This window comes from Setaria italica, chromosome V, assembly GCF_000263155.2.
Source record: "Setaria italica strain Yugu1 chromosome V, Setaria_italica_v2.0, whole genome shotgun sequence".
In the NCBI taxonomy this organism is placed as follows: Eukaryota; Viridiplantae; Streptophyta; class Magnoliopsida; order Poales; family Poaceae; genus Setaria; species Setaria italica.
The window spans coordinates 45,285,123-45,299,548 of NC_028454.1; the positions used below are offsets into that span (position 1 = coordinate 45,285,123).

Below are 14,426 nucleotides of genomic sequence, written 5' to 3' on the forward strand. Positions count from 1 at the left end.
ACTCGATCACCTGCACTACACATTAATAACCTACCATTAGCACACACCGGCCCTTGTTACTGCTCCTCTAATTCCCCCACGAAGCAGGGCATCAGAGATTACGTGACGGCACACCCGCTGCCACCCAATTAATGTGCTTTCGGCACGGCTCCTCACCAGTCATCACCACAGAAGTTGCTTGCGCGAAGAGGCCGTGACCGATCGGAGCGGCGATTGGCAGCCGAGGCCCGGCGCTTGATGATTAGGGAATGATCGGTACGATTAACCAACAAATCAACCAACCGAGCGCATGTGCCGGCCGGCTCGGCCCAGCGAGGCGGCGGCATGCATGTGGTTACGTGCGCGCGGTGGCGCTCTGCCCCACGACGCGCCGACCGCTATTTGCTTGCCGGCCTCGCCGCCGCCGCCGCCGCCGCCGCCGTGCGGTGTGCCGCTGCCGCTGCCGCCCGGCCCCAGCTAAAAGATCTTGGGAGCTCGCTCACGTCACGGCACGGCACTCTCCCACAGACGGGAGCCGGGAGGCAATGCAAGCACTGCAGCAGGGAGGGTCGGGTCGCGGATTGCCAGACGCCACCTCACCTCCGGCTCTCTTTTCCAAGGCGAAATGTGTGTGTCAGCGCGGTTGCTTGCTCCCTTTCCCAAGACCAAATCCGTCCATCCGTCACCGCTCGTCGTCACCCCGTCCTCCCTCCCGTCCGTCTCATCAAATGTCAACCCACAATCTCGCTCCGTCGCTTTCCTGCCCACCTCACAGCTCAGGCCAAAAAGTCCATGGATCATGGGCACCAGAGGGTCCTTGCCCTTGCCCTACAGGCTACAGCAAGCCCTACCTTCTCCTACCTCGCAAGTCATCGTCACCACTCCACTCCGATGCAATGCAAAGGCGAGGGCCATGCCGCGCGCCGTGCGCCGTGCCACACGGCAAAGGAAGGAGCGCTAGTTTTCAGGGCGTCACGCCGAGCAAGGACACGGGAAGGTACAGTACCGCGGCTTGCCCCTTCCAGCCTTCGTTGCTTCCACCAACTGACAACCCACCACCACGGCGGCATCTCGTCCGAGTCATGTCCCGTGGACCAGAGGAAGGAAGGAAACACACAAAATGCATTGCACTCGTACGAGTACGAAAGAGAAAAGAACTCGATGATGTGCGAAAAAGGTACCAGAAAAAAATGGCACGCAGCAGACCTCCTGCAGACGCTACCGCGCATGGACAGATTGAAAAAAAAAGGGGAGAGATTTGCATCGATCGATGGCCCAATGATAGGCAGGTTGGGTTGGGTTCAGTGAACGCCACCTGTGTGCTGGGGGATCGGTGGTTTGTTTGTTAATCATCAGTCAAATGATCAGTTGCTCAAGTGTTGAGATTACTACTACTACTACTGTCCTTTTGATTTCCAGGCATATGATATGAGTACTAATTTTCTGCTGCATTCTTGCGATCTGCAAGCTCAACAAGCCACCCCAAGCCGAACGCTATTTTGTTGTTGCTTGCTGACCGTACCATGCCCAAGGCCAAGGAGACGTCTGACGTCTCTCTTTGCACCTGCTCTGCATGGGAGCAGTGCCTGCTGAGGGAGACCGGGAGAGTGAGCGTTCCAACCCAGCACAGCACAGGCATTGGCCCGAATGCCCATGTGGTGGCCGGAGTGGAGCCCCAGACCCTACGGGGATGGGGGCACGGCGGCGGAGCCCGGAGGAACGGAGGAAAAAGGTGTTGGTGGAGTGGAAGAAAGAGACTTCCTTTGGATCGGAATAGCCAGGGACTGAACCACCACTCCACCCCCTCTCCATTAATCCATCCATCAATACATACATTCAGGGGGTGTTTGGATACGAACAGTGTCACATCGGATGTTCGGATGCTAATTAGAAGAACTAAACATGAGCTAATTATAAAATTAATTGCAGAACCCTGTGCTAATTCGCGAGACGAATCTATTAAGCCTAATTAATCCACCATTAGCAAATGGTTACTGTAGCACCACATTGTCAAATCATGGACTAATTAGGCTTAATAGATTCGTCTCGCGAATTACACTCCAACTGTGCAATTAGTTTTATAATTAGTCTATATTTAATACTTCTAATTAATATTCAAACATCCGATGTGATGGTGTTAAACTTTAACAGGGTGGAGCCAAACAGGCCCTCAGTAGTGGCCGCAGAGCTAGACCGGCAGGGAAGGTGGTTGGGTTTACCTTCCCTTCCCCTGGAGGGAAGGGACGGAGTCCAAGACAGGGATCTCCGTCTCCGTTCTCCCATGAGAATCCTCTGAACTCTGATGGTGATCGGCTTTAACCAGCATGCAGACACATGAAAGCAACTCGGCAGCAAGGACGGCAATGGATAATAACTCCTACCTCCTTCTGCTCAGAACTTTAATTTCAAAGCTCGCAGGAGGTTGAAGGGGGTGTTTGGATATACCTCCTAAAGTTATTTTAGCTCCCGTCACATCGGATGTTTGGATACTAATTAGTATTAAACATAGACTATTTACAAAACTCATTGCACAGGTGGAGTCTAATTCGCGAGACGAATTTATTAAGTCTAATTAGTCCATGATTTGACAATGTGCCGCTACAGTAAACATGTGCTAATCATGGATTAATTAGGCTCAATAGATTCGTCTCGCGAATTAGTATAGGGGTTCTGCAATTAGTTTTATAATTAGCTTATATTTAATCTTTTTAATTAGCATCCGAACAACATTCGACGTGGCATTTAAGTTCACCTCTGGTATCAAACACCCAGAAAGAAGAAGAAGGGTGTGCCATGCATGTGTCGATGACAGTTGCCTAGCTCAAGGCTACAAGCTATAGCTCTAGGCATTAGCAGCACTCAACATCAATCCGCACTCCTCCATACAGTGTCAGTGTGTGAGGTGCACAGGTTGCCTGCCCGAAAATGCAACAGGGAGACGCAATCAATGGACTCTGTTCAACCACTTGTGCTGCCTGCTTGCCTTCAGGATCCTGGGACGAACTATCGGATGGATCATGGATATGGCTTCTAGAACGTGAACAGAACAGAGGAGCCCTGATCCTTGCACGAAATGCGATCTGGATACCAACATGGCCAAATAAAATTGCAGAAGATCACGTTCAGGTTCAGTTGTCTGTTCACTGCTTTAGTGTCCGAGTCCTTGAAGAAGGAAAGGAATGCATCATCTCTTCTTGTCTGTAGAATGAATTCCACCAGCAGGTCTTGGTTGTTTCAAGATCCGCAGTCGCTTTTTCACGTACTAGTCCTAGTTCTTCACAAAACCCTAAGAATTGTGACGGATGAGGTCTACTGTTATTCAACAAGGAGTAGGTTCCATTCACATGGAGCTGCATAAATAGCCTGCAGCAGTTGAGCTACCTGCTCGTAGCCAAAAGTTGTTTTAGGTAAAAAAACACCTTGCCCAATGTTTCCGCCAAAAAAAATTGCCAAATTAAAAATGTCAAATATACACCCATACATAGAAATGCAAAAAAAAAACGCAGATAAAAGAAGCTTTTCTCCTACACATATGAAGCTTAGGTGTATGAATGACCAACAGCCAACAAATTGAGAGACATCCAGGAAAGGAAATTAAAGAAGAAAAACGCCGGGCTGCTGTTTGACGAAAGTTGGCCCATCTTGTGCACGCTCATCTCATGACAGCTCATCAGGCCCAACAAAGCCCATCTCCGGACGCCTTCGGCCAGGTGGGACCCCTCTATCCTCAGCCCGCCAAATCTAGCCTCCGCTCCGAGGAACCCGCGTCGCCGCTCGCCGGCAGCAACGGTCCACACCGCCCCCCGGGCGCGTCTCCTTACTAAGGCCGCCGCGCGGCGCGGCATCCGAGGCCATCCCTTCCGATCACCCCACGCTGTGTCTGCCGCTCCCGCCTCCTCCGGCTCCCGCCCCCGCTCACCGGCCCTCCCCTACGCTGGCGGCGATGGGGTGCGGGCCGTCGACAGGCGAGGGGGCCGAGCCGCGGCGGCGGCGGCGGGGGTGGGCGCGGGAACGGGCGCTGGGGAACAGCGAGGCGTCCACCACGGGTCTGCTGGCGCAGCGGCAGCAAGGGCAGGAGGCGGAGTCGTCGCCCGCGGCGGGTAGGAGGCGAGGCAGCAAGGTGGCACCCGAGCCCAAGGAGCAGGGGGAGGAAGCCGTCGGCCGCGCGGCGCTGCCGTCGACGCCGGGATCGCCCAGCTTTAGGTACTACTGCCAGAAGACGGCGTTCGTCGACAAAATCGTGGCCGACGCCGACGCCAGCAGCGACGGCTCCGTCAGGACCAGAGGTGCTTAAACTTAACGCGCGCTCGGTTCTTCCCTCCTCCTTTGGTCGTTTCTTGAGCTGCCATCCATTGGTGCTGACACTTCTTGGGATCATCCTTCTCCTTCTCCTTCTCAGCAGCGACGACGCGTCAGGCGAGCAATAGGAACGAGGTCACCACGACCAATGCACAGGAGTCCAGTCAGGTGATGATCCATCCTAATTGGCATCGTCACGCATGAGCTACTACAACTAGTGACATCTAAGCATCGCATTTGCACATGTAGCTATGGTATCTTGGTATCCTAACTGTCGATACACAAACCTGCAGGTGCCCGAACCTAAAACCGAATCTAAAGAGGGAGCCAGGTGGCTTCGGTTCAGAGGCTTGTCGATGGTCACCACCACTTGGCACAACTTGTTCAGCCGCCACACCAGCAAGGCTTCGCCGTCTCCTGCTGCAGAATCACAGCCTCCCCCTGCTGCTGCTGCAGCTGTAAGATCTCATCTCTGATCACGCAGCGCTGTATATTGGATCTTTTTTCATTTTTACTACGTCTCAGCTTGTAAAACACATGCAATGGCTGATTCAGTCATCGTTCACGATGCTAGCTTTGCATCATTTGCTGCCTTTTTTTTCTTCTTCTGATCTTGGTTAGTGCTTAGCTAACCCTGTATTTGAGAAACTGATCCTGTAAATGATGTAAGGAGCATCAGCAGCACCGGACTGCTCCTGTTGTCATAGAGAAAAATACAAATTTAGCGTTTGGAAAAGAGAGCAATCTGGAAGCTGTTCATCCAAGTTTTCCGTGATTTCATTCTATGTATTTCTGAATTCTAGACAGTTGTGCAGCAGTAACATTGGTGCGAGATTAAGATCGTCAGCAATAGCAATAGCATTCCCTTTGATCGCTTCCTTTTCTTTTCCCTCTGATTTTGATGCAGATATTGAAGCTACAAAACTGTGTGGGGATGTTCTCATACTCTGTTTTGCTGATAAAATTTGGCGACCCATTATACATAACAAATGCACTATACACAGCCCTAATTTATAGTACTCCCGAACTATACAAGTAAAACCTATCAATTGTGGTTGAAAATCACCAGCTGTCGACTAGCATCTATAAAAAGGGCAAAAAAAAAAGGAGGAACATGGTTACAATTTCATTTGACTGCACCTACTACATTTCTCCCTTTGCCTCTGAATTGCTCCCTATTCTTTCTTCTCACTTCCATGGGATGGCCAAGCGAGTAAGGCCGAAATGCACCGATGAGAACAGTGGAAGGCGCCATATTGAGGCTTGGCTTGGCCTTCTGCATGCCCTTCTTTGGGCTATTCAGGTAAGATTTCATGTGACCAAATATTACGCTCGGCATTTTCTTTAGCTCAACAACTGAAGATGTGAAGAATTCTTCAGTGGTTCCATCAGCCGATGAATCTAGGCTATAACCAATCGATGCATCCAAATGAGGTGGAGGAAATCTCTCAAGTTTGGTAGTACTCGTGCTTGTTACCAATCTTGGTACCTGAAGATAAAGTAACACGATTCACCATTTATTCATTGTTTCTATGTCCAAATAGTTGCTTGAATATGGCTTTTGATGCAAGCATTGCCAGGAGTGGTGGCAATTTAAGCATGATGCTATTGAGGTTTGAGTAAAAGATTCTTGCAGAGGAAAAGGGGCAACAAACACACCTTTGGATTTGCTTGCGGCTTATTATTGACATCTGGAGTAAATACTCTGCGCCCAGGATTTTGTGATGCATGCTGTCGGTTTTTATGACGTTCTACTGACCCATTGACCCTTGACTTCCTGAAAAACACACAAATGTTTAAGTTTTCTGCAAACAAAATAAAACAGCTGAGATAAGCGCAAAGAGTGGCGCCAAACCTTTTGTGCTTCTCGTACTTAAGCTTCACGTCTCTTTCTTTACATGGTGGATACCGCGGAAGGCTTGATGGTTCACAGGCATACGGTTCTGTCCTGAAGAACTGAGTCCACAGAAAATGATAAGTACAGTTGAACAAGGACCACCTCATGAGTTCCTACTCAAAATTAATCTCTATATTATATCAATGCAAACTAAGCCTAACCCATTGTTCTGTATACTGTTTGCCACAATTTTTTCTCCTTTTTTATTTGTTCATGTAGCAGTTCATTTTAAATGGCTTGAGGATTGATAGGGTAGTATTAACCTCACTGTTCAGAGCATCAGTTGCAGTGCCTCTCATATCTGGGTCAATTGACAGGAGAGTCTCAAGAAGTGATAGGGTAGATGGTGGCACATCCTTAAATTTTTCAGCTAGACACCGTTCATATGGCTTGAACGTAGGATGAGCGAACTTCATTTTCTCCCAGTAATCCTCTGATGGAGTACCACACAACTTGAAAATCTTGTGCAATTGTTCCACCTAAACAAACCACTCGTTAATAGCTAAATCAAGTGACATCCTGCACTATTTATCCAAAATTAACATTTCAGCTGGACCAAACCAAGTACCTCTGTTCTTCCAGGAAATATGGGCTCACCAAGAAGCAATTCTGCCAATATGCAACCGACACTCCAAAGATCAACACCAACACCATAGTGAGTTGCTCCTAACAAGAGTTCAGGTGGACGATACCAAAGCGTGATCACTTGGCTCGTCATTGGCTGCATGTTGTCAGGATCATAAGAGGTGGCAAGTCCAAAGTCAGCTATCTTAAGAATTCCATCACTGCTGACAAGTAGGTTCGAGCTCTTGATGTCACGGTGCAGAACACCATTGTTATGGCAGTGTTCAATCCCGGAAAGTAATTGTTTCATGTAGCACTTCACCTGCAAACAAGGAACTAGACTTCGTGAATACCACATATAATGAAGTCAGGCATACATTTGTCAATAACCGTGTAGCTGAAAAACATCTCCTGTTGGAACCTTCCTTCTCAGAAAAGAAAGTAATTGACAACCTTTTACAGTTATTAATACAGAGTCAATTTTACCGAACCGAGTTGAGTCATTTCCATATAGTCCAAACGGCAATACAGAGTTTTACTGGATAGAGAGTTTCAGAGGTAAATTCCAGTCAGTTAACTGCAGCCAATGTTGACAGTTGAAATGTCTGTAGTTCGGTGAAGGGATTTCTGGGAAGCAGTGTGCGTGCAAAAAGAATACAATACCTGTCTCTGTCAATTGGACTCCTCTGTTCAAACCTAGGAAATACTCTGCTTCACTTAGTCTAATAGACTTACAGGTCGACATCACTGCGGTGTTCCGGTCTAATGGATTTGTTTGCTTCTTGCAAAAAGCTAAAGCAAAATTCCCCAGCTGATAATCAGTCAATGATGCTTCTTCTAGAACCAAAGAATGAAGTTACATCAGTTACAAAGTATTCGGTCTCCCAAATAGGAGACTTGACTGGCAGGTATATGCTGACAACGCTGCAAATGTCTTAGTACCCCTTTATGCTCCCTTGAAAAGAGGTGTCATATCTCAGAGCAAATGACATTGGAACGGCCCACGTTAAGTTATTAGTAAATACTCCCTCCGTTCCAAATTGTAGGTCGTTTTCACTTTTCTAGATTCATAGATATTATTATGCACCTAGACATACACTATATCTAGATGCATAATAATATCTATGAACCTAAAAATGTTAAAACGAACTACAATTTGAAATAGAGGGAGTAGTAAACTTCAAGTTCTTTAAAACACATGCAATTAATTTTAAGCAAATAATTTAAGATTCAATTAGAAATCATCCCTTCTCCGCATTTGAATTCGCAGGCACAGTAGTTCTGGCTGCTGGCAATCCTAAGCGACGCCAATTTTCTTTTAGTGATAAATTCCCTAACCACAGGCTACCAGGGAACCAAAAGGTTGGTTAAACTCTCCACATCACCGATCAGAACTCAAGAATCCTAGTTAGCTAATTTATCAATCTTATGCATCACCAATGATTGAAATTTGTATTGCTTGTCACACACAGATTACCTCTGAAAACTACCGTACAACTAATTTCCAGGAACTGAGAGATCAGTATAGCAGGCCACTGACCATGTCTTCATTGGGGGCAGTATGTAGCAAACGCAGTGATCATACCTGAGGCAAGGACAGGCGGCGGCCGGAGGCGGTTGCGCAGGCGGTGAGGCCAGTGAGGTCATGCTCCATGTACTCAAAGACGAGGTAGAGGGAGGGAGCGGTGTTGAGGCGGGAGGTGACGAGCCCCTCGAGGCGGACGACGTGGGGGTGGTCGCCGAGGCGGCGGAGCAGGGCGATCTCCCGCGCCATGAACCGCGCGCTCTCGGCCTCGCCGACGCCGTCCACCCGCACCTTCTTCAGCGCCACCACGCGGCCGCTCTCCACGTCAATCGCCTTGTACACGTTGCTGTACGTTCCTGACCCAATCTGGCGGCACAGGGAAAAAAGATCGCAACCATTTTTTAGAAAATATCTCCAATCGAATGAGGCAAGCAATGGAATTTAACTGATTTCTTTCTTTTCACTGACTCGGCTCTAAAAAAAAGCTAGAAAAAAATCTACAGCAACTCGTTTCTTTGAAAAGACCAGAGAGGATAACACTTACAGGTACTCCAATCGAATCAATAGACACATTGCAAGTTGACCTTTTCCATTTGTCCTTACGAATTACGAATTCTTGTGACACGGACAAGCATATAAAGTATGAACGTAGATGATGGAGCTGTGTCGTTTTTAAATCTCAGGAAAGCTGGGGATTTGCTCATCCCTGCTTATTTTTAAGCACTTCTAGGAATTCGGAGCTTGTTTATGTGCTGAGATCATCATTTGCTTTATTTTCTCTCTTTGACTCTTACAACTCATAATAACAGAACAATAAAGAATCCATTGCTCTCTTGAACTCAGAACAAGAAAGTGAGGAAGGACTTTTTTTGGAGTAGGTGACACGCCAACAACTCAATTACGATAACCAGAAAAAGCAAGAACTCAAATTACTCGCCGAATTCCACAACCGACGATCGCGTACGACAAGCACGAACAAATCGAAACAAGGATGAGAAAAGGCAAGTTCAAATCTTTCCCCAACAACCCGCTGTTCCCATGAAAAGCCCAAACTTTTTCCGGTAATTAATTGCCGATCAGCAAGCACGGGCGCGCGGCGGAAAGGATCGTCCTCACCTTCTCGAGCTTCTGGAAGGCGTCGGCGCCGCGGGGCGCCCATCCCCGGAGCGCGTCGCCGGCGGCCTCTGAGAGCCAGAGCGGCCACCCGGACGCGTCCTTCCTCACCGCCGCGATGTGCTCCTGCGGCGGCGCCTGGAGCTGCACCTCTGCCGCCTTTTCCCCTCCTCCTCCAGCGGCGGCGGCGGCGGCGGCGGGGAAGAAGAGGGAGGAGCCGGGCGCCGTGGAGAGCTTACCGAGGATGCAGCCCATGGCGGGGCCGCCGTCATGTGCCGCGCGGGCGGTCGCCGGCGGCGGCGTGGGGCGGTTGCGAGGAAACGACGGGAGGACGCGGGAAGTTGAGGGAGGGAAATGGGAGACCGCCTCAACTGTGTGCTACGTGACGGGTCTTTTGTGATGACGGTTTGGCACTCTGGATTTTGGACTACCTGCCAGAGTGTTACAGTGCAGCTTGACTTTTGGATAAAATGTGAAAACTATTACATTTTTTTGCAAATAATGTTTCTCGTGCTGGAGGCAGACACCCGGTTTCGAGACACACAAGTCGTGTGCTCACAGGCCGGTCTACAGCCTCTATCAATCCAAGCATGGGCTCTGTAACAAGGAAGAAAAAGGGAAACAATTTTTACCTTCTACTTTTGTACCATTTCCAAGCTGGCTTGTTTAGCTTATCCTAAGCTATGCATGATTTGTTTTACCATTCTATGCTAATTAAATAATTATTTAGAAAGACTTACCAAGTATGACACGCTCCTTTTAAAATATATGAGGTCATATACTTAAAAAACAGCTTGAAAAAATGCATTTAGAAAACAGATGGTTCTCATCCTGATGCCATCTCAAGTAAGACCTTACATGAATTTATGAAATAATATATCTCGAAGGATTCTTTTATGGAATCATATGTAGGACAATAAAAGCGTCTTTAGTAATCTTCCAATAAATATCTTTCTAATAATTAGCTGATGGGATGTCCCAATATCTCTTTTATTGGTATCAATCTAATTGCTGTATGTATTTAGGGTGAGTCGGGATGGATTATTTATTTATCCTAATAATTATTAAAAAAATGGAAAGGTAAATAGGATTTGCTCTAAGGTTAGTAAAATGGCCGGCTTTTACTGTGTTAAGTCCTTTTGTGTGCCCAATAAGTAGTGTTTGAAGATTAGAGTTGATAGATGAGGGGGACCCATCTGTTTGGCAAGAAAAGGTTTCCCGGGAATTAAGGGGTTCACACTTGACACGGAAGTGCTGGCAAAATTCAAAAGCTCCTTTCGCACGGGAATAAATATATTTCAGTTCATACTACTGACCGGCAGCAGAATTTAAATGCATTTTTTGCGAAACAACTAAAATTCATTTTAAATCCCTCATGTACGTTCATTTTTGCTACCGTAAATTATATAGAAAAAGCAATCCCCCTCATTTACCAGGTATACGATTTTTCCATACAAACAAAGCAAGTTTCCAAATAGATGCTGTTTTCCTCACGGATATCTGGATCCTGAACCCAGTTTTCCATGCATGCGTGATGGACCTGCCGCATGCACGTACAGTAGCTTTCAGAGTAGGAACCGAAATCAAATTTGTAGAGCAGTACCTCTTTTCAGAACTTCTTCCTCCTTTTGCAGCCTTCTCTTTCTCCTTTCCCCTGCATCATCGATCGAAATCTCCCTCCCTTGATCCCTGACGGGTCGAAATAGCCAGGCACACTCTCACAGATCTCGGGCCCTGCACCTCTGCCGCGTGTCAGCTATACCAGCAGCCATGGTTTGAGCATCACAGCATGGCTGACAGTAACATCACACTGGTGTAGTGTAGCCAGCCCAGCCTAGTGAGTAGTGACTAGTGAGAGTGGGCGGCCAAACTTTTAGGTCAGGGGTTAGTTGAATCACATCGATCTCTGCCGGACGACGAACGATTCAGCAATCAGCAGCTGCTACTGCTGTTGGTATGGTATGGATAGCATGATGGAGATCATTATTGGGTTATAAGTGGTAGTGCTCTGCTCACTCACACACCAACCAGTCACCGAATCCTTCCACAAGCGATCAGATTTGGTGCTCGAGACTTCGTAGATCATAACTGCCTGACTTCTCATCCTTTAATCTGGTTGAAACAACTGAACAATATTCAGGCAATCTAAGAGTTTTCTTGCAAATAGCTTCTTTCGTTTTAGATTATGACCTGCAAACAGTTTAGATGCCTGTAGATCATGTTCAGGCGGTTCCGGTTGTTCGCGAGTTGCCATCCACCTGTGTCGATGTGTGTATTGCCATCGCATGTAGAGCTTACCTGAGAACAGTTGGGCATTCACGCAAGATTCTCCATGCTCTCTCGATCAAACATTGTTCAGACTGTCCATGACAAAATTAGGGGCATGTAGATCGTATCGGCCGACGGCCGGTTGGATGGGTTGTTAAAGAGTTGCCATCTGCGTGCATCCGTTCCACGGCACAGTTACTTGCAGCAACAGCCACGAATCCATTCATTCAGCCCAACTAAACAGCACCTGCATTCTGCAGTGACGCTGGAGGACGGTGTTTGGCAGGGAGGGGCTAAATTTTAGCCCCTGTCACATCGGATGTTTGGACACTAATTAGGAGTATTAAACATAGTCTAATTACAAAACTAATTGCACAACCCCTAGGCTAAATCGCGAGACGAATCTATTAAGCCTAATTAGTCCATGATTTGACGATGTGGTGCTACAGTAACCATTCGCCTAATGATGGATTAATTAGGCTTAATAGATTCGTCTCGCGATTTAGCCTATGGGTTCTGCTATTGGTTTTTTAATTAGCTCATATTTAGTCCTCCTAATTAGCATCTGAACGTGTGATGTGACAGGGCTAAAGTTTAGCCCCTGACATCCAAACGCCCCCTAGTGACATCTTTTTTCCTTTTCCTTTTCCTTTTGCTCTCTCGGTGTTAACGAAGGCTGTCAAATCATACCGTTTGGTCGCATGTATGGCAAGTCAATTCCTCATAAAAGGAGATTGTTTTCCTATGCACTGACAGGCAAGGCCATTTCACCCAGACCTGAAAGTCTACGCAGTCGTATTCCAGCCTCACTTAGGCCTTGAGGTCTTGTTTTGTTCCCAATTTGGGAGTAGTAAAATTGACATTTTGCCATAAATGTGCAACTGTAGCATTTCGTTTGCATTTGTAAATTATTGTCCAAACATTGACTAATTAGGCTCAAAAGATTTGTCTCGGTACAATAAAACTATGCAATTAGTTTTTGATTTCGTCTACATTTAGTACTCTATGCATGTACCGCAAGTTTAATGTGATGGAGAATCTTCTTTTTGCATAGTGCTAAAGTTAGGATTTTGGGAGGAACTAAACAGGCCTTGACTCACTCAGCCAGCCCTGAGAGTGTGCCTTCACCCAGGGCATGGCATCAGCGTTGACTTCCCTACCCAGCGGCATGTGTGCCTTCACCAGCTGTGCTAGGTTGCTTAAGGGGGCGTTTGGATACCAGGGCTAAACTTTAGCCCTGTCACATTGGACGTTCGGATACTAATTAGGACTAAACATAAGCTAATTACAAAACTAATTGCAGAACCCCTAGGCTAAATCATGAGACGAATCTATTAAGTCTAATTAATCCATCATTAACAAATAGTTACTGTAGCACCACATTGTCAAATCATGGACTAATTAGGCTTAATAGATTCGTCTCGTGATTTAGCATAGAGGTTGTGTAATTAGTTTTGTAATTAGTCTAGGTTTAATACTTCTAGTGTCCCCTCCTCCCAAACACCCCATAAGCAGCTAATCCGGAGATCGCTTAAGAAGCAAAGCGAGTTTATGGACGTTAACTGCAGCGGCAAGCTTGGTCTCTGTCAGTTGGAGAAAGCAAGCCCAAAAGTGAGCTACTGTGCTCTAGTGGTATGAGACTAGTGTCAGAAGGGACGGACGGCACCTACCCTAACCGTAACCGTTTAGGTAGCGCAACTGTTTGGAGCTTGATGGACGGTTAACCATGCGCCTTGCATGTAAATCACGTAAAACCTTTAATAAAAAGAATCACGTAACACGCAGCAGAGGAGACAAAGCACGCTAGATGCTACCACAGTACTGACTGAAAACTCAAGAACACGAGCAGCTTGTAATTTCAGCTGTCTGATCAACGTGGGATTCAACGAGGAACTCGTGATCAACGTTGTGGGCTACACCACCGTGCACTGCGAATTTGCAGATGTTCAGAGATATTCCCATTCCCTTTGACGGTTTTTTATGGACCAACAACTCTTCTGAAAAAAGGAAAAAAAAAAGCGTGTGAAGCTTTGACTGTAAAGTGAAGTCGCCATACACATACAGGACTGGGACTCCCGACTCCGGCCTAACCACCATGCAACTGGTTGGCTCCAACTCCATCACGCACGGCTGCCTGGCCGGCCGCCTGCCATCACCGGTGGCAGCCGGCAGCGGCACCGGCCGGTCACCTCAGCTCCACCCCCAAAAGTCTCGCCAGGACACCAACCCCTGGTTGAAATCGTGATCGACCAGCGTGGGATGGCTGCCAGATGTGAAGGATGGTGCGGTTTGGTCGCCGCGCTCGTGCTCTGGCGTTCTGGTGATATGATCAGTGTCAGCGTGCATGTCATCTTCAGTCATGGTCGTCGTTGCTCCTCTCCCTGTAGACACATCTCCTGTCTTTGACTCTGGAGGTTGCAAAGTACTCGTAGTATCGAGTATAAAAGTATAGTGCTTGCTCGTCACAACACATGGATGCGGCGGTGCCTTGCTTTTGGGGTCAAGCAAGCGCCCGGCCGGTCTTCAATGGCTGAGGGCGACGCGTGTGATGTTTGGGTAATTGGCTTGCTTGGTGGAGACAGATGTGGAAGCTGCGCTAGTGCACGGCCATTTTCAGATCCTTTTCCGGCGTCCTAGTTGCTTTTTTTTTTGAAACACGGCGTCCTAGTTGCCACTCAGCGCTTGGCACTCGACCCAGACAGATAGCCTCTGGGATTTTCGTGTCAAATCGTGCTTGTGTGGCCACCTCGAGATTTTTCTGCGTGAAACCGTGGCTGTGAA

The 14,426-nt window shown here is 47.5% G+C and overlaps 2 protein-coding genes across 2 annotated transcripts; one reads left to right on the forward strand and one right to left on the reverse strand.

Moving 5' to 3' along the window:
* Positions 1–3,663: 3,663 nt before the first annotated feature.
* LOC101785403 lies at positions 3,664–5,042 on the forward strand. The gene is made up of 3 exons (XM_004971072.4): positions 3,664–4,265; positions 4,379–4,446; positions 4,572–5,042. Exons 1-3 carry the CDS (start codon positions 3,923–3,925, stop codon positions 4,752–4,754), a joined length of 594 nt encoding a protein of 197 aa, XP_004971129.1. The 5' UTR covers positions 3,664–3,922; the 3' UTR covers positions 4,755–5,042.
* Positions 5,043–5,126: 84 nt separating this feature from the next.
* Positions 5,127–9,747, reverse strand: LOC101784750 (probable serine/threonine-protein kinase At1g54610). The gene is made up of 7 exons (XM_004971071.3): positions 9,381–9,747; positions 8,325–8,630; positions 6,744–7,061; positions 6,439–6,654; positions 6,134–6,234; positions 5,938–6,055; positions 5,127–5,767 (listed from the first exon to the last, which is right to left on the reverse strand). The coding sequence occupies exons 1-7, from the start codon at positions 9,630–9,632 to the stop codon at positions 5,405–5,407; spliced, it is 1,674 nt and encodes a 557-aa protein (XP_004971128.1). The 5' UTR covers positions 9,633–9,747; the 3' UTR covers positions 5,127–5,404.
* Between the last annotated feature and the right edge of the window lie 4,679 nt (positions 9,748–14,426).